Genomic DNA, 24,680 nt, shown 5'->3' on the forward strand with positions numbered 1-24,680 from the left:
GGAAAAAGGTACCAAGAATGATTTTGGCGTTTGAGAAGCCTTTGGTAACACTGATAATGAAACATTGCAAAATTTTGAAAACGCTCAAATTCTATTGCAGCTTTGCTTAAATTGCTTATTGGTGAGGCTGGTTGAGTTTGTACGTTTTTTTTTATAACTTTAGGTTGGATTCTGAAAACAAAAAAAGTAATAAAAACGCGGGAACGGGAAGACCCCCAGGACCCATCCTTTTTTAAATCGATCATCAAAGAAAGCAAAGCCACGAGGAACAGTCGACTGCGACTGCTAGAGAGAGAGAGAGAGTATATATATATATATATATATATATATATATATATATATATAGAGAGAGAGAGAGAGAGAGTATATATATATATATATATATATATATATATATATATATATTAAGTGAATAAATTGGCGCGGCCCAAAGCTTTCTATTTTTCATTAACATGTTAATAATGAAAAAATTGGATTGTTATGAGTCATCGCCAAAGAAATTTACGTTACATACTCATAAAACAACGAAAGTCTTCGTGTAATATCCTAGAAAATTGTGGGCAATAGCTCCAAGGGTTTGGAGTAGTTAACCAATTGGTGGAAACCAATCTCTAGTTCAATTCCCATGGGCGTCAACCCCTTTTTGCAAAGCCCACACAGCCTTATACTCCTGTGAAGGGGGAAAGGGTTGAGCGATGGTTCACCCGAGACTGTTTCTAGAAAATTGTCGCCATTCCTAATATGCGAAGTTCATATAATTGATTCTTTTTTCCTAACAAATTATCTACCTGAAAACAATAAAGAAATTCAAACAAGGTCCCACTTGGTAGGGACAGAGGCATGTGTGAATACTGTGTGGGCAATTGCCTGCAAAAAAAAAGTATATATTGATACTTTAGGATTTTTTTTGTTTATATTGATGCTTTTTAAATATTTGGAATTTTATAATTAATGCCCATTATCTACAATTTCTAGCCCTGCTGCTTGGATTATTAAAATCAACGTGAATCGGCCAACTCAAATTCGAAAACTCCCAAACCCATTTGATTTGGTGGATGATTCAAGAGCGCCATGTGTTGGTCTTAATATTTTTTTATGTTTTAAAATTTTCTTACTTTTTATTATTTTTAAGTATTTCCTTTTTTTTCCAAAAAATAGTTTTCTTTTTTTATGAGTCGTTTGGTTCACCGAATCGGCAGCCAAACTGATTTGGATATTGATTCGATCAATAAGAAACTAATAGTTTCAAAACAAGAAAGAAAGCTGGTGAAAAAAAAGAAAAACAGAACTGACTTTTAATTAGGTGTTCAAACAAAGCTCATACGATGGGCTGTCAACTTTCATGAATGCATAAGAAAGTGTTTGATAATGATAACTTTGTATTTTTTAAATAAGTGTTGTCAACTATACATGATCCGATAACAGCATGTTCTTGATTAAGAAAAAAGAAAAATTAATGTGCTTATAATTGCTGTTTTCGAATTCAATAATCAACTCATTGGATATAATCACTACATGTGTCCGGAAACAAGAACCTCATTCTTCTTATCAAAAATCGCTCACTTGTTAAACTTATGATATGCGAGACATTCTCCTTCTTGACGTGTGACGTGTGACCGCCCACAGTTTTTTGACATTCCTTCCTCTCTGGGGACCAGCAAAGAATATCTAAACTTTCAAATGCCTAAAAAAATAAAGCGAATAATTTTAACTTCTTGTGAAACTAAGCATCCCAATTAAATAAAACAAGTTAAATAAATTATGTCTTCTCAAAGGTCCAAAAAAAGTCCACAAAAAGTCGGCGAGGCAAGAGGATAATGTTCAAAAATGCAATTTAAAATTTTGGTTCTACAGACTACGAAGTCAAGTTTTCTATGTTGCTGAAGATACACTACTTTTTTTTTTTTTTTTTTTTTAGAAAAGTTACTACGATCACACTCTTATCAATTACCTTCACTTATCTTTAAATACTTCAATAAAAATTATTGTACATTTTATTGCTTCTTGATATTACTGAACTAAATAAATATTTTAAAAAAATCATAAAATTAGATATACTGTCTAATTATCAGGAAAAATTCTCAAGGTCCTTTTGACAAGGGAAAAAGGTGCCCAGAATGATTTTGGCGTTTGAGAAGCCTTTGGTAAGACTGATATGAAACATTGCAAAATTTTGAAAACGCTCAAATTCTTTTGCAGTTTTGCTTATATTGCTTATTGGAGAGGCAGATTGAGTTTGTACGTGTTTTTTATAACTTTAGGTTTGATTCTGAAAATAAAAAAAAAGTAATAAAAACGCGGGAACGGGAAGACCGCGACGGACCCATCCTTTTTTAAATCGATGATCAAAGAAGGCGAAAGCCAGGACGGCAGTCGACTGCTACAGAGACTCTGGGAGAGAGAGAGAGAGAGATTGAACGAAATCAGACGGACGGATGAACTCGTCAAGATGAGAAGGGCCCCATTCCCGCGTTTCCTCTGAAATTTCGCCTCTCTCGAAGCTATAAATACACTATACAGCCGTGCCTTTGGCTATTGTTCCCCGTCTCTCTTAAGCCGGCCTTTGGAGAAGAGATAGGCGGAGATGAGGGCGGAGAAGCGTGCCATTGGAGATTCGGAAGACGATGAGAGAAAGCGGGCGAAGAAGCCGAGGACTCCGGACGCTGCAAGGTATATCTTTTCCAAACTCTGATCGCAATTTCACCTCCCCGAGTTGGAGTTGAGTGTTTGAACTTTGATTGTAAGCGAGCTTCGGATTTAAGGTTGATTATGTTGTTCCTTTTGTTTTGGATTGCTTTTCACTACCTTGTCAATTTGAGCTACTAAAGTAAACAGAGGGAAAAGGAACTTCAGCATACTTTGTGGGGGAAGTGCGGACGAAGTTCCTTTTGGAGAAGGCCTGGTGAAACTTGAACAACGAGAAAGAAATAAAGATATAGTGGCAAAGCCTTTAGGAAGTTTGAGCATGTCTATTGCCCCTTCTCCGACCTTTGTAGACATGGAGTTGCTTTAAGATACAGATGGTTTCTCTTTGGTGACTCAGAAAACTTGGCATCTCGGGCACGCTTTAGGGTGATAATTTTTTGTCTAATTGATGGCATGATTATGAAATTATGGTTTTCTTTCTTCTTATGTTTTTAATGCATCAAATCCTAGATATGCTAAATTGGGACCTTAAAGTGCATCATATACATATTATTATGCAAATTCAGCTTGAACTTCTGGGAAGGTTTGTTTTACCTGCTTCCATCGGATTTATTCTTAATTATTTGTGATAAACAGATGAGAGTAAGATTTGTTAAAAATATTAACGAGAAAAAGGTTTGCAACATGGTGACACTTTAGGGATTTATTATTTTTTATCAAAAGAAATTCAACAACAATATATTTATCATGCCACTTGTTGCATATCCCTTACCTGTTTCTGTTAACATTGATTTGATTCATCTGTGTCTTGCATCTAATATTATTTGCAGTGTTTTTATGCAAGCTTTATTGGTGGATCTTCTTCGTCACCTGCTGCCTTCCTTCCGAAAGATTGTAAGTTTTTTATTTAACGTATGTTATTCTTTTTATATTTGGAGTCCAGCCTGAAATTTTGTGTGTGTGCATGTGTGTTTGCCCGCGCTCTTTAGCAGGGGTCCATCACAGTGAATGTTAAGCTAGTTTTCTGTTAACTTCTTGCATTACCACGTTATTAAATGTACATGTCCATGTATTAATCCCAAGGGTTGAAAAAAAGTGATTCACTCTGCTGGTTGGGTCTTGTTTGTAAACAAAATTTGGTCTTAAATCAGTGGAATGAGATCTCAACTTCTCAAGCACATAGTATTTGGTAGACTTGAATCATGAGAACTACAAAAAGCAAGAAAAGAACTGCTGTAAATAGATGTTGCTTGATTTAATTGTTTCTGCTTTCTACTGTTGCTCTTTCAACTCCTCTCGAGTGATGGCATTTCTGGTGTTAAGGACAAGGGCAAATTTATCATTTAGTTTAATAACCTAATGTTGTTAATTTTTTTTGTCACTCCTGGATGACCTTTCAAAGGAAATGGAAAGGACTTTATGGTTGGAATATTGATGTGGAAGATCTATAGTTCTATACTCATAAATGATCTAAATAAAGAAAGAACTTGCAGGCAAAAGGAACCGAACTTATTCATATTCCAGAGCTCTTTGGCACTATCCTCTTGTAAGATGTAACTACCACATTCTTTGTACACAAACTAACTAATAGTTGCCGTAGTTTCTCCTCATGGTCACGCTATGACATGCCATGAAATGGCATTGACATCCTTTATTTGATTGCCATTTAAGTCGCCAGGAGCAAAATGAGATTCCAACACATACAGTTGCTGCCTTTCTTATTCTCTGCTTCAAGCTTCAAAGTCTGCTTTTTCTTTTTTCCAATCTTTAGTTTGTGAAACACTAAAACTTATCGCCTCTTTAGAAAGGCTGCCTGAGGACAAGAGAATGAATTGGAGCTATTCTTTAGTAGTCTCATGTTCTTGTAAATCTTTTAAGATTTTCAAGAACATCACAAACTATCTTTCTTCCCTGTTTTCATTTCATTTCAATGAATAAACAGGTGCAAGAAGAGCTGGAAAAGGTTTTCAAGCACTTAGGGCCTCTTATGCCTGGCAGGTATGGTTTTCTTTAGCTGCAGCATTCCTGAAAAGGAGAACATAACGAAAGCTACAAGTTGGGATGATTAAATTTTAGAACTAAAGTGGCTTGACTTTCGAAAGTGAAAGTCTGAAAACTATTTACTATCACCTAATTTTACTCACAAGAAGTAGACATGGATTGCAAAAAGTGCACAAGCATTGCAAAAAGGGAGAACTGGGGTGACATAGGATTCATTACTTCACAGGAAATGAATATTCTCCATAAGCTAAAAAGTAAAAACAGAAGAAATAACACAAAAGAAGGTACACCTGTGTATTACTTCACCTATCCGTAGATCCTTCTTGTACGCATGCTCATCATCATATTAAAATTCACAACTCTAAGCTTTTAGTCAGGTAGCTGCATAAGAATTTCTTCAGTTTAACTTATGGTCTGCGGGCCATTTGACCTTACAAGCAGCTTTCACAGACCATTAAAATGTTTCGGAATTTAAAGTCATGATTGAGCATACAAAAGTTCATTGTTAAATTTTCCAGGTTACCTACAAAACAGCTTCAGGAATCGGATGGAAGAAAGCTACAGCTTCACTTCATGACATGTCTTCCAGAAAAACTTTTTACAGGGAAAAAGCTTAAAGGAAAGCAGGGTGGTGACATTCAAATCATGTTGATGGATGCAAATACCGGCAATATTGTTTCATCTGGGCCCGAATCATCTCTTCATTTAGAGATTGTTGTTGTAGATGGTGACTTTGATAATTTGCCACATGCTGATTGGACACATGAGCAATTTGAAAGGCACATTGTAAAAGAGCGGAAGGACAAGAGACCACTTCTTGTAGGCCAGTTGAAGGTTGCCTTAAACAATGGAGCTGCCGCCCTTGGGGAGATACTATTTACAGACAATTCTAGATGCTCAAGGAGCCAGAAGTTCAGGCTTGGGGTAAGAGCTGTTGCAGGACAATCATTTGGTCTTCATGTTCGAGAGGCTAAGTCAGAGGCTTTCTCTGTCAAAGAAAATAGAGGAGAAGGTATGTTTCTCCCACTCTCCCTCTCTTTTTCATCAGATAAAAGCCTCATTGTGCTTAAATTGCAGATTCTGAGAAGCATTATCCACCCAAGCCAAATAGCGAAGTTTGGAGATTGGAGGGAATAGCGAAGAATGGGCCTTATCATAATGCACTTACCAAGGAGTCAATCTTCACTGTTGAGGGTTTCGTACGGCAATTGGTCATGAATCCAGAAGGGATACGTAATGTAGGTTTCTCCAATACCTGTTTCAAGATGTTTCCTTTTTTTTTTTCCAACTTTTTCAATCAAGTCTGCTTCGTTCCCACAGATCGTCTCAAATATTTTGCTTCTGCTTCCTTAATGACATTCTTCGATGATTTTGTGTAGATATTTAGAAACAAGTTGAAGACATGGGATAGATTAGTGAAGCATGCCAGGACTTGCACACCCAGTAAGAAGATATATGCATACTATGATGATGAAGCAAAGAAAACTCTCGTGTTCAACAATGTCTATGAAGTTATAGGCCTTTCAGTAAAGGATAATTATATCCCCACAGAGTCGCTTCCTGGGCATGAGAAGGTACATGTTCCATTCCTTCCACAAGCTGGCTACACGCCGTCAAAAGATGGCCTCACAAACACACAGAAATTGGTGAAATGCTAGAATGCATTTTCCTATTTTCTCATTCATTGACAGGAGAGTGCATCATACATAAGCATTTTGGTGACTCCAGTGGATGGCACTAAGTTGACCTAGCTGCAAGTTCATGCATTGCGGTCTCCAAGAGATGACCATATGCAACATATAATTTGTCAACTATCAAGCAGATGAATGCCATCTTGTAAGTCCTTCGGTGTGTTCTGATTCATCTCTTCATCCACAAGATGAGAAAAGTTGCGATGATGTGTAGCATCATGGTGCAAAACTGAAATACTGCAAGTCTCCCACTTGCAATACTTTTATGCCAAAAAAGGACGCATCCAAATGAGTCATTTGTGCATCTCATTGTTTTGATAGGAAGAATACAAAGTTGAATATCCGTTTCTGAAAGAAATTCTGCAACCTTGTTCAGATTATGAAAGATATTCTCCAGGGAAAGCAACGTTGCATCCTCAGCATCCTTTGTATAATCATAATGATAGGATGATGTTGTGATGTGACCTTCACAGTGTGGTTTCCATTGCGTAGTGTTAATATTGCCTTTTTGTTCAAGAAAAGATGGTCTTAATGATGAACTTTATATCGGACTATCGCACTCTCAGTCGAACGCATCTTTCTGGATAAAAGCAATTCCATGTGCTTGTTGAAAAATGGTTAGATGGAAAGCTTGAAAGCGACTTGGGAGTCAGTTGAAACTGCCTAGTTGATGCCCTAATCGAGCGCTTATCTGGAGTGTCATTGTACTCTGACGGGATGCCTGAATATATTAATTTTTGAACTTATTTTTAGATTCTCTCTCCTAATTCTGACCATGTCTAAACTGGTTTTGCACAAGCAGGCTTATTTGGATTCCATGAAAAAGAAGGCACATAGAGATCGTATAAACTTCAAGGAGTTTGATGAAGAAGCACTACCCTGGCATGATCGCCGAGGGGAAATTACTGAACCTAATCCTGTTACTGTGGAGACAGGCCTGCCTGTTGAAGAATTCTCCATCCCTTCAATTCCCATGGAGCATACTGATGGGTCGCTAGCTCTCATGCTTCAACATCAAGCGCGGCAAGACAGTCAACTAGGAGGATCATCGGCTGCAGCCTCCAGCGGCGACCCTACTGCATCAACTGCTCCCACTGATCCACCTCTTTTCATTGAATCTGCTTCATGTTCGTCGTTTCTCGGAAAGACCCAGGTTGGAATGTTTGGATCGTGCCCTCCTGTTCATCGTTTTGGGCAACATGATTTTCATCTTCGTCCTCCCATTCTGGGACCATGCTTGCCTGCTGTTCATAATGCTGGCCAGCATGTTGAAGAATTCTCCAACCCTTCAATGCCCAGGGAGAACAATAAGGTAATTCCCGCTTCCATGCCTGAAGAGCAAGCGGTGCAGGATACTCAACTGGGACAATCATCAGCTTTGGCCTCCAGCAGGCACACTACTGCATCAACTGCTCCCAATGATGCCCCTCTTCTCGATGATTCTGCTTCACGCTTATTTTTTCCACGGGAGACTCAGGTCGAGACATCTGGTTCACTGGAAGATGCACCACTTTCATTTGATGACATCGATTGGGCTGAAATGTCCCCCTTGCTGGATGGCGACCTTTGTGATAATCTATGCTTCTCGTACAGCACTCTGCAGGAGGCCGATGCAGGCTCTGAATTTTGGCCACCAGTCAACCAGCATTCCCAGAAGGCTGTTACCTCCTGGCTTAAACTCAGACTTGCCCTTCGAGCAGTCACTTCTATGAGAACATTTGCAACCAGGAACAGAACTCGGCTTATGGAGCAGGGTTGGGGAACCGCTTCGCATGGAAATTGCGGTGTATATGCTGTTTAGTCACTTCTGTAAGCTTACCAGAATAAAGTTCCAGGTAGTCTGTTCTCGTAGAGGTTGTGTATTTGGAACATTTGTTGTTGTAACGTGTATGTCTGCTTCTGTGGTTGCTCAGACATGTGAGTAACTTGTTTGATTTGAATGTAATGGTTGTTAAAACTTGCTCCAATCAATACGCTTGATAGAACATTTCTAAAATATCCAGCTCCCCATAAATATTTCTTGCGCGATGCAAGAACATGTTCGACGAAAAAAATTCCTTTCGGCCCATCAAAGGTCTCGTCGAAGAGATGAAAAATTGCATTATGTAGTCCACACGAAACTATGAGTGCCTGCAGTGAGTTATATGCAACTACGATATAAATATTCTAAACAATATGACTTTTTTTTTGTGTGACGTAGCGAAATAATTGTAATGAAAAATTGTTATCGTGTTCAATGTTTTATGGTCAAGTATGTTCTTAATTATCTTGTTGTTATTCTTTTTATGTAAATATACAACAACATCTTGTGAAATGCATTTTTTCCAAGAAAATCAGAATTCTCAAAATCTGACGAAGTCTTTCTACTTTTCCCTCAGCCGGGATTTTCCCTGGATATTGGAGAATTGTCATGCTAGAAAAAGGCGGAAATGCTGGATATATCTCGTATTCCAGTGCGGGCCGCATGTGGAGGTTCGCCAGAAAACAAGACCAAACATATGTTTCGCGGGTGAGGCCTGGCAGAAATCGTGCAAAGCGTGACCTTGGTCACGCCGGCGGTTGACTCATAGGCGCCGGGTAACTCTCCCTCTTAACCCTCGGATCTGTGAGGATGGTAGGAGACAAGCGTCCTAACGGCGATCACCACCATAATGATCAGCGGCGGGAGAGTAAGGGGCAGAGGAGACTTGTTCTGGGAAGTAGTCTTCTTCTCGTTCTTCCTTTCTTTTCATGTCATATCTTTTTGACCTTTCCTCTTCCTTTGAATCGTTTTTCTGTATAGGTGGTTTTCCAAATTGGGTATCATGATTAGGGTTGTACTCTTTATTCATCTACCTTGATCACTTTAGGAGTGTTAGTGTTTATGTAGAATTAGTTTCCCTTTGTTCATTTCATTATTTTTTTCCCGGTGTCCTGGGGGAAAGTTCATGTGGCTGGTTTTACTCCTAGATCAAGACGATAATCAGATGAAAATTTTCCATATGTTCGTTTCTTTTCCCTGAACTCTAGGTGTTCCGTCCCTAGTTGTGTAACTTGTGTTCATCACTTCCTGTATGAGCAACAAGGATAATCACGAATTCAGTTTGATCCATGACTGTCGTATTTCGACTGCGCCCCTTCTTCAGTAGTTCTTGTTTTCATCCATTGCTCTAGGCGATTGAAGCGATATTGCTCCAATTCGCCTTTCCATGGGGCTTGAAATTTCGTGGTGGTAAGAGCATGACAGAATGGAGGAGACATCAGCTTTTAGATTAAGCTGATTTCCTTTTTTTTTTTTTTTTTTTTTTTTAATTTTGAGTGGTGGGTATGTGCGATTGGTAGCCTAAAGTCTTACCACATTGCCGGATGTGGGGACAATATTCTGTCAGTAGAGAGCGTCATCATGCTGGATCTATCAAGACTAGGCTTGCTCTTGCCTTTCCTCCCCCTGTGAAACATTATGACAAATATTGGTTCTTTCTCGTTTTTGGTTGGTAAGCTCATAATATCATGAAGACAAAAATTCTCTCTAAAATTCCACTCGAACATGCTTGTCATGGTCAAGTGATTTACGTTTGACTCCACATGATTGGACATAGAAAGCTACAAAATTGTGTTGACTGAACTCACTTTTCAAAGATATTATAGACTGAACAATCATGAAGAAAAGCTATGGATTTTCTGGATTTTTACCAGTGTTGTTCAAGGCACCCGTCTCGTGAAGTGTGCGCCTCCCAGAAAAACGCCTCAAGGCGTTTGGGCGCGGCGTCTTTGACCTCAGGCATGCGCCTCACGAGGATGAGGTGTGCGCCTCACACATCACCGTGAAGTGCCTCCAGCACCTTAACTTTAGTTTTTCCTCTCTTTGTTTTCAACAACAGGTTTTTCTTTCTGTTCTTCACCGCCTCATGAAAACAAAAGGGGTTTTGGCCTTTGGGTACCTCACTTGGAGACGGCAGGGGGCAACTATCACCGCATCGATCGGAGAAGGAATGACAGGGAGTGAGAGACGGAGAGAGTTGAGAGGAAAATGTGCCTGAGCTCGTGAGTCAACGGTACTCAATACAACCCTGTCGGTGAGTGCTGCCGGAGCAGCGTAATCTCTTCGACTCTGGTAGAGCTGCTGTCCGAGCTCGAGGCGTCCTACCTCTCTGCTGAAAATGGACATGAGAATGACGTCTGGTGTTTCTTCTGAATTTGATTTACATGGAAGAAGTTTCGTATGGAATGGATTATAACCTTTGGAAATACAACAAGATCATAGAGTTTGCCGTCTCTGAGGACGACGGAGAGCCCGTGCTCTCGTTAAGTATAAACGTCGGAGCAATGTATCTTCGTCATATGCTTCTTCTATTTTATTTGTGCATCAGGGGACGGATAGGAGGAGATGTGGGCAGAGAATCATGCAATTGCAGGTGTGGAGGACGAGGAGGCCAAGGAAAGGAAGAAAGAGAGTACTCATGACGCTGCTGAAAGGTACTCTCACTAGTTTTATATTCCGGATGGGAATTTCACCTCCACTTGCATCTGCAAGTAGTGCACTTATGGAAGTTGTAGGTGTGCATCTTCTTCATCATTTGGTGCTCCCTCTGAAAGATTGTAAGTTTAATTTTTAATCTTCTTATGGAGAAGAAGAGAATGACTGCCTTCCCACTTTTGATTTCATTTAAATCAATAAACAGGTTCGAGAAGAGGTGGAAAAAGCTTTAAAGAGCTCAGAGCTTCTTATGCATCAGAGGCATGAATTTCGTTCATTGTTCCTCCCATCTTATGCCATATTGTCTTAGTATAAGAGAGTTTTATTGTAAGTTCCTTTACTTCTTTCTGTCTAGGAGATAAATACAACCTCTCTCGGGTTGTCGTCGTTCATGATCAAATTCCTACTGGTCAGGGGCCGAGGTAGAAACTTTTTTATAGGGATCAAATTATAATATCAAAATTATAATAGGAGCCGAAATATAATTTTTTATTTTATTTTTTGTCTAAGATAAATAAATTTTCTTTAAAATTTACATGCAAATTTTGAAAAAAAAATAGGGTTGCCTTGGTTTTTTATTTTGCTTACAAATTATCTTCCATTGTCTCAGGAAAACAAGGTTGTGGCTTGGAACATTCTAAGACGGCGGAGGATGCAGATAGAGCCTATGACGAAGCAGCCCGTATGATGTGTGGGTCGAGAGAAAGAACCAATTTTCCGTATAATCCTCTCCATCTTCTTCTGAAAGTTCTTGGCTCCCACTTTGATTGGGAAGCTGCAGACATGCTGCAGCTAACTAGGCCAGTGGTCAAAGTTGGAGAAGACAGCAACGACAGCAGCAGCATCAAAAGTCTTGGTGGAAGCAGCGTCAGGCAGCAGTACTCTTCTACTTGCCTGCGCCTGGATAGCCGGCTACCCAATGACATTGGTGTTTTTCAGGTTATGGAAAAAAAAAAGTAGCTGCAATATTATTCCACTGTTCTTCTTTAAAACATAATTGTTCACCAAAAAACAGTGTATGAAGAGTACTTTACATTAAAAATCAATTATACAATGATTCATACAACCTAGCATTGAAACAAAAAAAACTATTACCTGGTTTGCAACTTGCAGCCTGATAAAAAGTAGGGAAAAAGAAAAAGAAAAAAAGTAGAATGTGAGAGAGAGACAGAGAAAGAGAGAGAGGGAGGGAGAAATGAAACATAAAAAGAGGCATAGAGTCAAAAGACAGCAGGAGAAATGAAAAACAAACGATCAAACTCATGTAACTCAGCTCGGTTTATAACTCCAGAATTAACTCAAGCTCGAACTCAGCTCATTTAATAAATGAGTCTAGGTCGAGCCGATCTTATAGAATGAGTTTGAGTCAAGCCCGAGTTGGCTAGCTTGATTTGTTGTACGTTCCTAGTGGAGCCAAGGTGGGCCGCTGGCAGGGGCCTTGGCCTCTCTCCAATTTTTTTTTTTTTTTAAAATTACTTGCAACTTTTACAAATTTTCATTTAGCTTTATATAAAAGTTTCAAAAAATTATATTTGGACGCTCTTAAAATTTTGAAACTATAATTCACCCTCTTAATAAAAAATCCATGGCTGTGCCCCATGAATGTATATGGTATCACAATGGTGTCTTCTACTCTTAACAGTGGCGAAAAGTCATTGGTCTACATGGACGTGCTGGGAACAAACTACTTCTTCTTCGGCTTTTCTCTTGGCATAGAATCTGTAATAAATTCCTTCGTTTAACTTGGCCCCTGCATTTTCATGTTAAAACGTTTGATAAGCAGCGCTTCGGCCTTTTAGTTAGTTTGAGTGCTCCAATTCAAGAACAAATTTACTAAATAATGCATTGAAAATGTGGTTCTGATCCAGATCAGAAGACAATTTACTGTCTACACTGGATCAAACTCTAGATCAGTTATGCATGCAAGTGGGTCGGATCTGACATGCATGGATATATTTTTATAGTTTAGTTTGGTGTATCCAATCAGACACCAACTTGGCTTTCAAGCAATTGATTTGATTATGGATATTGGATTTGTTCTGCTGTATGTGCATTTATTTTTGTCAAAAAGCACAGATACTTTAATTGCATGTTGCTGCCGAAGGGGTGTGTGGCTAATGCATATAGATAAATTTGCCCCATTATCATGTTTGATTTGAAGATATATGGTGGGTAAATCTACTTCATGCAATACATTTGAACAAACATTTCTAACATGTCCAAGTCCAACCCACCTCCTAGACATTTGCGCTCGATGCAAGGAAAATAGTTGTAAATGTCTGTCGTGAGTTTCTATACTTCTAAAATATAAATCAATATTCTGAAATAATATTATTTTTTGGTGCGACGTAGCAATGAAAAACTCGTTACCATATTTAGGTTCTTCATTATCAATGGTCCTGATTTGTTGTTTTTATGTTTTAATACACGACCACATTTTCTGAAATGCATTCACAAGAAGACCAGAATTTTCAAAATCTGATGAAGGTTTTCCGCTTTTTCCTTTATTAAGTCGAGATTTTCCCTGGGGGTTTTAGGTTTAGGGAATTCTCATGCGAGAAACGGGCTAAAATGCTGTGTACATATCTCTGGATTCCAGTGCGGGCCGCATTTGGATGTTCACCAGAACATGACCAAATTTATGTTTCACGGGTGGGGCCTGGCAGAGATCGTGCAAAGCGTGATCTTGGTCACGTTTTTGGTCCCGTCCCCGAAACGCGCCCTCCACGAGCACAAAAGATAAAGAAGCCGGAGAACGGTGCCGTCGCCGGAGTAGGCCGCCGGTTGACTCACAGACGGCGAGAAGCTTCCCCTCTCCCTCTGAACCGTTGGATCTGAGAGGATGGTAGGAGACAAGCGTCCTATGGACGATGACGATGACGATGATGGGCTGCGGGAGAGTAAGAGGCAGAGGAGACCTGGTTCTGGGAGGTAGTCTTCTTCTTCTTCTTCTTCTTCCTTTCATATGCTTCTGACATTTTCTCTTCCTCTGAATCTGTTAGCTCTATAAGTGCTTGGCGACAATCGGTGTCATGATGAGGGTTGTGCTTTTTATTCATCTAGTTTGATCAATTTAGGGTGTCAGTGTTTGTGTAGAATTAGTTTCCCTTTGTTCACCTTTCCTTTTCATGCGGTGTTTTAGGGAATGTGGCTGCTTTTACTCCTAGGCCTAAATGGTAAGCAAATGATTTTTTTTTTTTTTGCGACTTCTTTCTCTTGTTTTACCTGAAATCTAGGTGTTCCGTCCCTATTTGTGTTCATGGGAACTTTTTGTATGGGAAACAAGGAGAATCACCAATGCAGTTTGATCCATGATGCTGTCGTATTTCGACTGCACCACCCCGTCTTCAGTAGTTCTTGTTTTCATCTCGTTGCTCAAGTTGGCAGAAGCTATATTACTCCAATTCGCCTTACCAGGGTGCTTGTAGTGCGTTAATTACGAGTTGCAACTCTGCTATCTTCCAACAACTTGATCGTGGTGCTAAGAGCATGACAGACTGAAGGAAACCATCGGCATTTAGGTCAGGCTTTGTAAATGAGGGACTTAATATTTTGATTTTGAGTGTTGGGTATGTGTGATTTGGTAGGTTAAGTCAAACGACATTGCTAGAGATGACTATTGGCTTTATTCCTGACGACGAGGAGATGTATCGGTCTATTTGAAGGACCATTTCTTGTTGGAAACTGCTGCAGGATTTAGATTGTGTGTCTCATCGCACTGCGTACTTAATGAAGGAGTGGTCCCTGCTTCCTCATTTGTACTCTAGTGTAGTTTCTTTCCGCTTTAACTGGGTGGTGCCATGGTTGGCTCAGTTGCTTGGTGACAGCCTCAGAATGTACCATTGGAATTCTCAAAGTGTTTTGTGTACCAGAAATGTGCTTCACGGATCAATTCTTGCTCTAGAGCTATGGCGATGTGGCGAATTGCCTCCAAACTTCTGTCGACTGCCTGTGAATTGTATAAGCAGCTAAAATGAGTAAGCAAATCGCTGGGCATGTTCTTATTTCCTCCTTAGGCTCCTTTATCAAAGATCCCAAACCAATATTGATTGTATCACTTGCATTCAACCACGCTGTCCTTGTTTCACCTTCATTTGTACCACATTTTCCTTCATCTCTTGTTACTTCACAGGTTTCTGTTGCGGGAACATATTCTGCAAGCAGAGAGCACTATCATGCTGGTTCAGTATATGTATCTATTGACAACCAGGCTCGCTTTTGCTATTCCTCCACCTGTAAAACATTACAAGGAATTGTTCGCTCTTTGTCGTTTTTGTTGTTAAGCTTATCATAAAGACAAAACATGGTTCCAAAAGTCTCTCTAACATACTTTTCATAGTCAAGTGATCCGTGTTTGACTCCACATCTCCACTTTCAGAATGGAGCAGAAAGCTACAACATGTGCTGTGTTTATGAAACCTTCAACTTGTGTTGACTGAATTCCGGTAAGGCTTCTGAAGAGCATCTTAAATTAGCCCGGGGCTGGTTTTCGCATCCTTAGAGGAAACAAATAGGAAAGAACATATTAACACCTTCAGATCATAGGTTGTAAAGTTCTGATTAGAGGGTGCTCTGTTCTGTGCATGGCTCTCAAATGTTGGTTCTTATGTGCACTCATTCATTCCCAAAATCAATATAATTTTTATGCATCCACAAATAACTCATCTATTTGTCCTTGTGGGCTTCCTGCATCATTACCTATTATTCCTAACTATCCTTTTTGCTATGACTTATGATTTTGACCAAGAAAAGATTTTTGACCAAAAAAAGGCTTCTTTATTTAGAAATTGTGTTGTAGTTGTACTTTTCTGATCCACAGTCACAAAGATTGGCAATATTATACAAAATTTTGTTTCAGAATGAAATGAAAAAAGAAAATTTCTTATCTTCTTTTGGAATATCTTCAAAATGGAAATATCACAAAAACATCATGAGTTTTATTAACGATTATTTTTAATTTTTTACACCTTTTTTTAGGTTCCTTTTAACATTCAATAACTATTTTGAGTTTTTATCAATGTTGTAAAAAACTTGTAATTTCATAATTTCCTCTATTTTTTTATAATTTTTAATTTTTCGAATCTGAAGATTTTCCTGAGAAAGACCTTGCCAACAAAGCCTGATTGTGATGTTTGTGACTATATTTGAACTGTTGTTTCTTCGAGGTCTTCTAAATTAAGATCTGGTAGAATAAAAAAACGGATAATTTTATTGGCTAAGTTTAAGTCTGTTTTTTAAAAGGTACATAGACTTGCTTCTGTGGAAGCCTTTGTTTGAAACTTCTTCAACCTCACAGGTTTTAATACTGGGCCATCCTCTTCACTGTCTTCTTGGCATGGTCCTTCTCTGCCGTAACATTGTCAAAAACAGTATGTACACCAAAAGGGAAGATCTAGAATTGTTGAAGGCTTGAATCTAATGTATGAGATCATATTTTGACCTGTATATGGGAACCGAGTACCTAAGGAGAGTGTCATCTCTTTTCTAAATCTCAACAATTTTAGGTGTATCAGGGAACCTGAACCCATTCTTGGACATAGTAGGCAGTTGAATTTTATGCTACTTAAAATTCCTAATTCACTTCTTGGATTCATCCTTCTTCTAACTATATGTGGTCCAATATGTCATTGGGGGTTTTTCTTGCCTGGATGGATGCTAGTGTTCTTGAAGACAATAATGGTAAGAATCTCTAGACTGCAGTTTCTCATTTTATATTTGATTGCAAAAGGAAAATGGAGAATGATTGGCATGGAAGTGGGAAAATTCGAAAATTTACTGGAGCTATGGTAAACAAAGAAGATCGATATCGAGCAGTGAAGGAGCAGAAAACCCCAGATTTTGTGAGGTACTCTTCTGTAGGCACAGAAATATGTATGAGTATTCTGTTAACTTTTGGTGTTTCTATAGTCTCAGACCTTCTACTGCTCATGCTCTGCTCACGTTAGCTGCTGCATTAGCCTCAATAGTGGTGGTGGTTGTTCTTGGCATCTTCTTCAAGTGGTCATTTGTGATTAATTTAGTTCAATTATGGCATGTTCCAGTTTATCCTCCAAAATTAGCTGCATATGACATATGCTTGTCCACCATAACTTTTGGAGTCTGAAAAATCTAAACATGGCTACGACATTAAGTGCATGTTATCATATATGCTGTTATATCCACATGTTTTCTCCTTAAACAATTTTACGTGGGTAAATCTGATTTCTGCTTTTAGATGCTCCGCTTCCTCTTATGTTTAAGAGCATTGATACTTTATTTTTCTTGGACTCTGTTAATATTTTTCAAGCTTTGGCTGTAATTGTAGTCTGTGAAGATTGGGTTATTTCTTTTCTTTTCGTATGAATTATGAGGCGTGGAACATAATTTTCTAATACCAATAGCTTATTTTTATTTGTCACATTTCTCTTCATATCTAAGCTTGTTTTTTAATAGTCTTCAATTTGTTTTGTCTGAAAAAGAACTGGTGACTAGTGGTGTAGCAAGACCTAGAAACAGATGTAGCTTCTTGTTTTACAGCTTAAATTGGTACCATTCCATTTTGTAACTATGTAAATTTTTTTGATGCACTCTTTTATCTGCCTTGTTGCTTCATGGATATTCATTCAAATTCAAAACTAAAGATTTACAAATTCAGATACTGCATCAAAAACCATAATGATGAAAAATTCAGATCTTGCAATAGATGCACTAAAATCAAGATTTGATTCTGCTTCTTAAACTTAAGCATTGGTGCACTAAAGTGGCAGAGGAAGGGAAAAGATTTGGAACTGCATTTTTATGCATAGCTTGGTTGTAATACTTAAATTCTATGAGTATGTCAACTAGGGCCATAAGACACCAATGGTCATGATTTGGTTGCATCGCTTGGTCTTTATCTTGCTTCTTCTTTCCTTTCTTCCTGCAGTGCATCTAAAGGAGCTCTAACGGCAGATTTTGTGCAGAGACTTATTTCAGCGATGGAGCCACTTCTTCATGAAAATGTATGAGCCTTTAATATCTAATCTTACTATCAAATGTTTGATTGCTGTGCATTAAAATATTTTTGAGCTGAGTACTGTTTCTTCAGTAGGTTCACTATCAATGGTTCTCAACGAGTCATCATAGCGAGTGGCAAGGAAAAAAAAAAGTATGAATTGTTCCCTAAGTTGTCTTCCAGCTATACTAAGTGTGCTGAAAAGCAGCAGTGCCCCTTCTTCCGAGCATACTGTTGCTTTTTTTACATATTACTGGGTTGTTACGCAGACTGAATTTCAGAACCCCATTAACTATAACTAGGCCTAGTTGCAACTAGAGAGGGCACTCATAGTGCATTCTGGAACATGATGGGGTGCTGAAACTTCTCTCTCATTCTTGTTTTGGAAGAAAAGGAGTCTGCTGTTTAACCAGTGGTGCTTCTATGGGTCTCTAGAATTCCAAAAAGGAAGCTACAAAAGAATTGCATTCCTTGATGCGTTTTTCAACTTATTTGACCCTAGACGGCAGAAATCTAGTTTATGTATGTTTGTACTCTCTCTGTCAAGCTGTAGTATTTTATTTGGAAAGCTCTGTTCACACCAGTGCTCAACTTGTCAAACGTACTTCAGAGTCTCAACTTGCATATGCATGTTAATAATGTTGCCTCCCTTATCGGTGTACTTTTATATTGAACAATTGGCAAGCTAATATAAGTTATCTGTTGTTGATCAATGTAAAAGATGCCCACGACAGCACCTCCAACCCAAGATGGAGATAGAGCTGGTTGGACAACTAGTCGTGATCAGTTCTTTATCAATCTGTTGCTTGAACAAACTAATAGAGGCAGAAGAACTGAGGTGGGGTTCACAAAGGATGCCTGGAAATCGATATTTCTAGCCTTCAACAAGAGGTTCAATTTAAATTATACCATTTCTCAGTTAAAAAGTCGTTACAGAAGACTAAAAACACAATATAGGATGATCAAGGCTCTCAGAAATCTTAATGGATTTGGATGGGATGATGAATTGAAAGTGGTTACTGCATCTGAGGATGTTTGGGAGCAGTATATCTCGGTAAGTTCTTATTGCAGTCAGTTTTTTCTCTCACTATACGTGACTAGAAATATTGCATCAACTGTCACGAGTGTTTGTATTATGGCGTGCTATTCACATTTTGCAGGAACACCCAGACGCAAGAAACTACAAGAGCAAATACTTTCCCTTCTATGATGAATGTTCCATTTTATTTGATGGTAAGTACTCTGCCAAATTGTTTCCGTTTGTTTAAAACTTTAAATATATAAACGGACAAAAATTTCTGTATGCAGGAAAAAGAATTGAAGGGCGTGGAACAATGGTTGGAATGCATAATGGGCTAATGCACGAGGACGTAAATGCAGCAGCCAACACAGACACACTATATTCTACCGATGAAGCAAGTTCTGAAGATGCAACACCTTATGAAGTTCTTGAACAGCAAAAGCATGGTGATACCACATCATCCAGCAGCCATGAGAAAAGGGTCTGTTCAAGCCCAAGGCATAGAATTGCTGTGGCATTAGAGAACATAGCATTTGAGTTTGCTGATAGTCGAATGGTGCAAAAGATGGCCTCTGAGGATGATGCGTCTTTTCGACAATGTATGATAGAGCTCCAAAACATGGAAGGATTGGATCCTGAGGATTGTGTCAAAGCAGTCACTATTCTCAAAGATCCTCTTAATCGAGTTGCATTTGCAACTTTGAATGAAGACCTTCGTCGAAGATGGTTAATTAGTGAACTTGATCAATTCAAATAACCAAGTTTTGGGGGAGGGTTTTGTTTGAGAGAGTTTGTATTCTGGAATTTTTGTTAGTGAAGAGGCTTTGGTGCTAACACTCGACCTTTCTGTAAAGTTTTTGTTGTCTTGTTTTGGTAACTGTTGGCTTTCTCTGAACTTCCGATTACCAATCTTATCCATTATAAAGCACATCAACGCCTGCTCAAATGCACCCTTGCCCATGGGAGATCATTTTTTTCGTGAAATTCATATTTTGAAAGTCTTGTTTAAAAAGTTCAAAAAAAAAAAAACGTTGTTACCGCAGCCAATAGTTGCTTAATGCAAGTGTACGTGTTTGTATAAGCAAACCTGTTTACGCATTATTAAACCAATGTATCCTTTCAATGAAGGAAAAAGTAGTCAGCTACAGCAATGATTCTGTCCATTACTGATATTTTAACACATACAGTAACAACCGTTGGCCTCAAGATTATGTAAACGAAGTCCTTAAAAGGGAAAAGAAAAGACTCTTGAGTAGCAAAACACTACCAACGTCTGCGTAGAAAATGAGAAGAACCCTTCTGTGGCATAAGCTTCTCCTGGGTGGTGCTAGACAAGTTTGGTCTGAAAGTAATGGGTGAAAGCATCCACATGTTGAGGGAGTAGCCCTATGGTTACATTGATGCTCCCTTCCTCATTGAAGTTCTCGGTAAGACACGCAGCATATGGAAGAGCAGGGGCCAGTTCATACATGCATGTTGGACGTCCTTGCCCGAAATCAAGCTTGTGGAATGGGCACATGGACAAGTCATTGACCATGGTGAGTTCCATCAATGGAGGGAGAGGCACTTGGGGAGCATCAAGTGCTTCCAGATACTTCCTGACATAGTCATCTGTGACTGATTCTTGAGCTGCTTTGATCTTGCCAACTGTCTCGTCCAAACTCTCTTTTTCTAGGTCTCCAACAGTGCATGAGACAGAAGCCAGTACGTATGCATTGCCGCTGAAGGCTTCTGAAAGTGGTGGCACCAACTTGTTCCTGAGGTTCATTGTGAATTGCAGGCATACCTTCCTCTCCTTGTCAAAATTTAGCGCCTTGTTTCTTGCCTGTTATGGGTGAAATATGTCATCAGTTGAACCTAACCAGTTGAAAAGAAGATTTGAGCAAATTGGAAACCGAATTTGTTCAATCCTTGAAACATCTTTGCTCTCAAAAATTACAAAACGTTACGAGATGAATACTGGTATTTGAACAAGGATCTTAATTTTTTTTCCTTACAAAGGACGCATAAGCTAGCATGCTTTCATCAAGTATAATGCTTCTAGGCGCGTATACTGCACGAACAGAACGCGCTAATTAAAGAACAACCGTCATAGCTTTTAAGATCAAATGGGGTGAAAGTCTCAGATACGTCATCTTCCGGTTACATCTTTAAAGGGATACTACATTCATAATGTTGGCTAATACAGACTTTCTTACGCAAATTTAATTGTCCACTAAATGAGCAGCGTCAATGCTCATGATAGGCGATGAAGTCTCTTGTCTCTTTATGAATAAGATTTGACGTATTTATGATTTTCAGCCACATATATCGTCGATGATCGCTGACCACTGATAAGCTAGCGAAAATCTCCAAGAATTTTCAAAAGCTAGTCTGACAGATCATATGATCGCTGTAGCGAGATCCGAATCTTTGAAATGACAGTGGTGAAATATTTCATCACGAAAGAATGCATTCTTGAAAATGTTTGTCATCCACCTACCCTCGTCCATAAGAGAGAGAGAGAGAGAGAGAGAGTACCTTCCATAGATGGGTTGCTACAACTTCAAATGTGGAACAGTTTCCATCAGGCCCTATTTCTCTTTTGACCCCGTCAATGAATCTGCCGCTCAAAGTAAAAGTTCTGAAAACATAACCGTCGTGCAATGTGCTGCCGATCCGTGAGTAGTTGCATTCTCCTGCTGTTGTTTCAGGTCCATGAGCAGATGACATTGCCTGTTCAATCAATTGAATTAGATGATAAAACGGCACGACCATCTTCGTCATTGGATCACTACTATCATCACAATCATCACACTCTGTGTTGTTCTCATTATTTTGAGCCACCAGCAATTGACTCCTATCGTGCACCGGCTGTATAAGCATGGGAATCACATCTGATCTTCCTGATGTTAACAGAGCCCATGCAGTTAAAAACTTGAATTTTCCCGGACCATCGAACAAGGAGTGGCTTGTACCAACACCGACTGCAAACCCTCCACAGCCAAATCTTGTTACCTGCACAATTGATAAGTGGATCACGAGATGCGTCAATTTTCCATTTACTAATTCGATATTTCTTGATAAACAGGGAACCGATTTTATGTGACCTAGCTTTTTGGCGCTACCAAATAGATAGAATGAGTCTTTTGTAGATCAAAAACAAACTCGAATGCAATCTCAGCTATGAGAACGACTTGGGAATGGTCACGCATCTGAGAATTATGTGAAAATCAAGACCTGCTTATATTTGGGCTGAACTTAAGATGATCATGAAACAGGCAGGCACAGATTTGCCAAATTAACTCCAGCCTCTGCCATTTTAACTAGTATAATTCTGTTCCACTTGACTTGAGGTTCGGCATGCCAGAACGACCTAGAGTGCAGCTTGTAACATCCATGTGTAGACATTGATGCATCTAAGATATCTGTAACATGTGCATGTATACTTGGGTCCAAGTGCTACTTTATGTCTTAATTCACTACTATTTGAGACAGGTCTTAATCTAAATTAAGGATCAGAAGCTTGGGTCAGATTTGGTTTGGTTAATTGTTTCACAAAACTGAACAGGTCCTCGAGTCCATTAGCTCACCTGAATGACAGTTAGAGGCATGTCAGAGAAGTAGCCATCAAGTGGTGGCCTATGAACAAGCTTCTCATAGAATGGGTTGTACTGTGACAAGTCCCCAAGCTGTGATATTTCCACCTCTGTGGAAGCCTCCACTAAGAGTGCACCCTTCATGTTGCAGATGATGTCAAGCTTTCCACTCTCTTGATTTGTGTGGAGCCTTCCAGCTGCTGGGTACCAATAAAACAGTGTCTTCTCCAATCCCGTCTTCATCTTCTGGACAACTGACTCAAAATCATGAATAGCTGTTCTATAGAAGAAGATCGTGTACATAAGCATGGGACATTTCCTATCGATATTGGAGAGGGGAAGGAGCTCCCCATCCTCTCCTTTTGCAAGTGGGAGAAAGTCTGGGCAGACAGAAGTGAAATTTTTTATCGTCACGCTCTCAGACTCCATGGATGATGATCCTAAAGGTAATAGACTACCTGGCTTCGAGCATGAGAGGCACGAGTTCATATATATACACACACAACTCCTCTCACTCTCTCTTCCTCTTGAACATGGACAACAACGTGCACAGGATTGCTGCCCACATTCTGCCATAACGAAGGAGAGAAGGTGAGAAACGAAAGGATCGAAGAGAGCCAGGGATTGTTGTTCGGCAGCAGATCTAATTAACTACTACTTCTTCCCACTCCGTTGCTTGATGATGACCAAGACGTGGTGAAGGAGTTGGAACGTCGAGCCAAGCACGTCCTTGCAGTCAGTTCGCATCCCAATCACGAGCGCTGTTCCCCGCTAAGTCGGAGTCCTTTCCATCAGTATTTTCTTCTTGAGGAAACTTTTCCTGGGAAGAAACTCTGGATCGATTAGACCCAATTGTCTTTCGGATTTTGTTGCCGAAATATGATGTGTGCTCCGGAAATGGCGAATTTTCTTTAGCTAATCTGAGAGCAACAAACAGCATGGTAAGAAAATACGTGAACTCTAGCATACTTAATTTTATGTAGGCTTGCATTGTTATATTCTGTTGGTGACAAAATCCAATCGCACAGCCCTCGCTTATGATTTATTTGGAAATTAAAATCCAATGAAAAAAGCTTGCAATTCGTAGAAATGGCGCATAGGTTTTTCGGGAGTTTTTCTTGAAAATTTTAATTTTGAAATATTTTAATTTAATTTTTGTTTATCTTGAAATATCTCGGGAAAAAAAATACAGCCTAATTACATATATGTAAGGGCAAATAAACAATATGAATGAACTTTTCTAAGAAATTAACCAGAAAGCATTGCCGTTATCGAATTTACGATCGATCGGGTTCAAATCGTGAAATTAGACTTTTGATTCCCATTTCAAATGTCTTTTTTTATTGATATTTGAATGTGAATCCGAATCTGAATATGTGAACGTTCAAAAAAGTGAAAGTGAATCCGATCCATTCTCTTTCAGCGTCTATAACCAAAGTTAGAAATACCAAAATCAAATATCTCATCAAACTTAAATATCTGAACAGCAGATCCAGTTGACCAATGTGAAGAGCGTCAAGTTGGAAACATTAGATCAAGTCGCAACCCTCAAGCATTCTGTTCTTTGAACTTTCTTATAGTGCTGTTGCCTTCACTAAAGCTTATCAGTTAAAGTCCATTTTCGAAAAAAATAAATAAAGCTTTTTAGTTAAATTCCATTTTCGAAAAAAAAAATCTTATTGCATGCAAGTAGATTAGGCGAAGCTGAAGCAAGATATGTCCAGTAGCAGCAATAAGCAAAAGTGTATATTTCATTTGTTAGAACATGCATCTTAAAGCGGGTTTTGCCTTTTTTTCCTTTCTCAATTTAGCTGTCTTATCCGACTGATAATGGTCCGCCGCCGGCGCAAGTCAAAAGCTGCATGAACAAAATTATAACACCTCCGCTTGGGGATAAGTGCATGTTATCATATGATGTCAAGTCAAGGTGGAATTTTGTGTTGAAAGTTTGTTCTCATCATTCCGTGGTTGTGTCAACGGGCTGCGTCACTTTTGCCTGGGGGGTAGTGTGGGGGAAGGAAGACGTACCCACTTAATGTGATAACCATGATGCCAAATCTCACTAGACATGTGAGTTTTGTATGATAAAGAATACAGAGAGAAAACAAAAAGATGGTTTTTTCCAATGTCAAAAAGTTAAAAAGTCCACAATCTTAATTTTCTTGGCTTTAGCGGCAGTTTACATATGACAAAAAAAATCTTAAATTTTATATATGTATGAACATTTCAAGACAAACACAAATGGTGTCAATTGGCTCACTACACAAACATGCTAATTACTTTATACAGACACACATATATATATATATAAGTT

At 39.0% G+C, this 24,680-nt stretch overlaps 4 protein-coding genes across 10 annotated transcripts; 3 read left to right on the top strand and 1 right to left on the bottom strand.

Moving 5' to 3' along the window:
- Window positions 1-2,378: 2,378 nt before the first annotated feature.
- LOC116250002 (calmodulin-binding protein 60 D-like) lies at window positions 2,379-11,056 on the top strand. 5 transcript variants are annotated; one of them, XR_004171293.2, is made up of 9 exons: window positions 2,379-2,670; window positions 3,477-3,540; window positions 4,589-4,644; window positions 5,166-5,659; window positions 5,725-5,885; window positions 6,027-6,221; window positions 7,141-8,173; window positions 8,717-10,916; window positions 11,000-11,056. XR_004171293.2 is itself a non-coding variant. In XM_031623317.2 (8 exons), exons 1-7 carry the CDS (start codon window positions 2,585-2,587, stop codon window positions 8,137-8,139), a joined length of 2,055 nt encoding a protein of 684 aa, XP_031479177.1. In that variant the 5' UTR covers window positions 2,379-2,584; the 3' UTR covers window positions 8,140-8,173; window positions 8,717-10,988. The 5 variants fall into 5 exon arrangements, 3 of the variants coding, with proteins under 3 accessions (XP_031479177.1, XP_049933021.1, XP_049933022.1); XR_004171294.2 differs by having other exon boundaries at window positions 8,717-10,793; XM_031623317.2 differs by lacking the exon at window positions 11,000-11,056 and having other exon boundaries at window positions 8,717-10,988.
- Window positions 11,057-11,070: 14 nt separating this feature from the next.
- LOC116250004 (uncharacterized) lies at window positions 11,071-13,632 on the top strand. Its single transcript, XM_050076795.1, has 4 exons — window positions 11,071-11,216; window positions 11,405-11,733; window positions 12,437-12,515; window positions 13,394-13,632. The coding sequence occupies exons 1-4, from the start codon at window positions 11,186-11,188 to the stop codon at window positions 13,630-13,632; spliced, it is 678 nt and encodes a 225-aa protein (XP_049932752.1). The 5' UTR covers window positions 11,071-11,185.
- On the top strand, window positions 13,357-19,683 carry LOC116250003 (uncharacterized protein At2g29880-like). 3 transcript variants are annotated; one of them, XM_031623319.2, is made up of 7 exons: window positions 13,359-13,725; window positions 15,173-15,239; window positions 16,523-16,639; window positions 17,699-17,774; window positions 18,489-18,821; window positions 18,928-19,000; window positions 19,076-19,683. In XM_031623319.2, the coding sequence occupies exons 3-7, from the start codon at window positions 16,527-16,529 to the stop codon at window positions 19,543-19,545; spliced, it is 1,065 nt and encodes a 354-aa protein (XP_031479179.1). In that variant the 5' UTR covers window positions 13,359-13,725; window positions 15,173-15,239; window positions 16,523-16,526; the 3' UTR covers window positions 19,546-19,683. The 3 variants fall into 3 exon arrangements, with proteins under 3 accessions (XP_031479180.1, XP_031479179.1, XP_031479178.1); XM_031623318.2 differs by lacking the exon at window positions 15,173-15,239 and having other exon boundaries at window positions 13,360-13,725; XM_031623320.2 differs by lacking the exons at window positions 15,173-15,239; window positions 16,523-16,639 and having other exon boundaries at window positions 13,357-13,725.
- A 418-nt stretch (window positions 19,684-20,101) lies between these two features.
- On the bottom strand, window positions 20,102-23,103 carry LOC116250377 (brassinosteroid-related acyltransferase 1-like). Its single transcript, XM_031624005.2, has 3 exons — window positions 22,361-23,103; window positions 21,309-21,785; window positions 20,102-20,613 (listed from the first exon to the last, which is right to left on the bottom strand). The coding sequence occupies exons 1-3, from the start codon at window positions 22,940-22,942 to the stop codon at window positions 20,116-20,118; spliced, it is 1,557 nt and encodes a 518-aa protein (XP_031479865.2). The 5' UTR covers window positions 22,943-23,103; the 3' UTR covers window positions 20,102-20,115.
- Window positions 23,104-24,680: the final 1,577 nt, after the last annotated feature.

The sequence above is a fragment of the Nymphaea colorata genome, chromosome 3 (assembly GCF_008831285.2).
Source record: "Nymphaea colorata isolate Beijing-Zhang1983 chromosome 3, ASM883128v2, whole genome shotgun sequence".
NCBI classification, from domain to species: domain Eukaryota; kingdom Viridiplantae; phylum Streptophyta; class Magnoliopsida; order Nymphaeales; family Nymphaeaceae; genus Nymphaea; species Nymphaea colorata.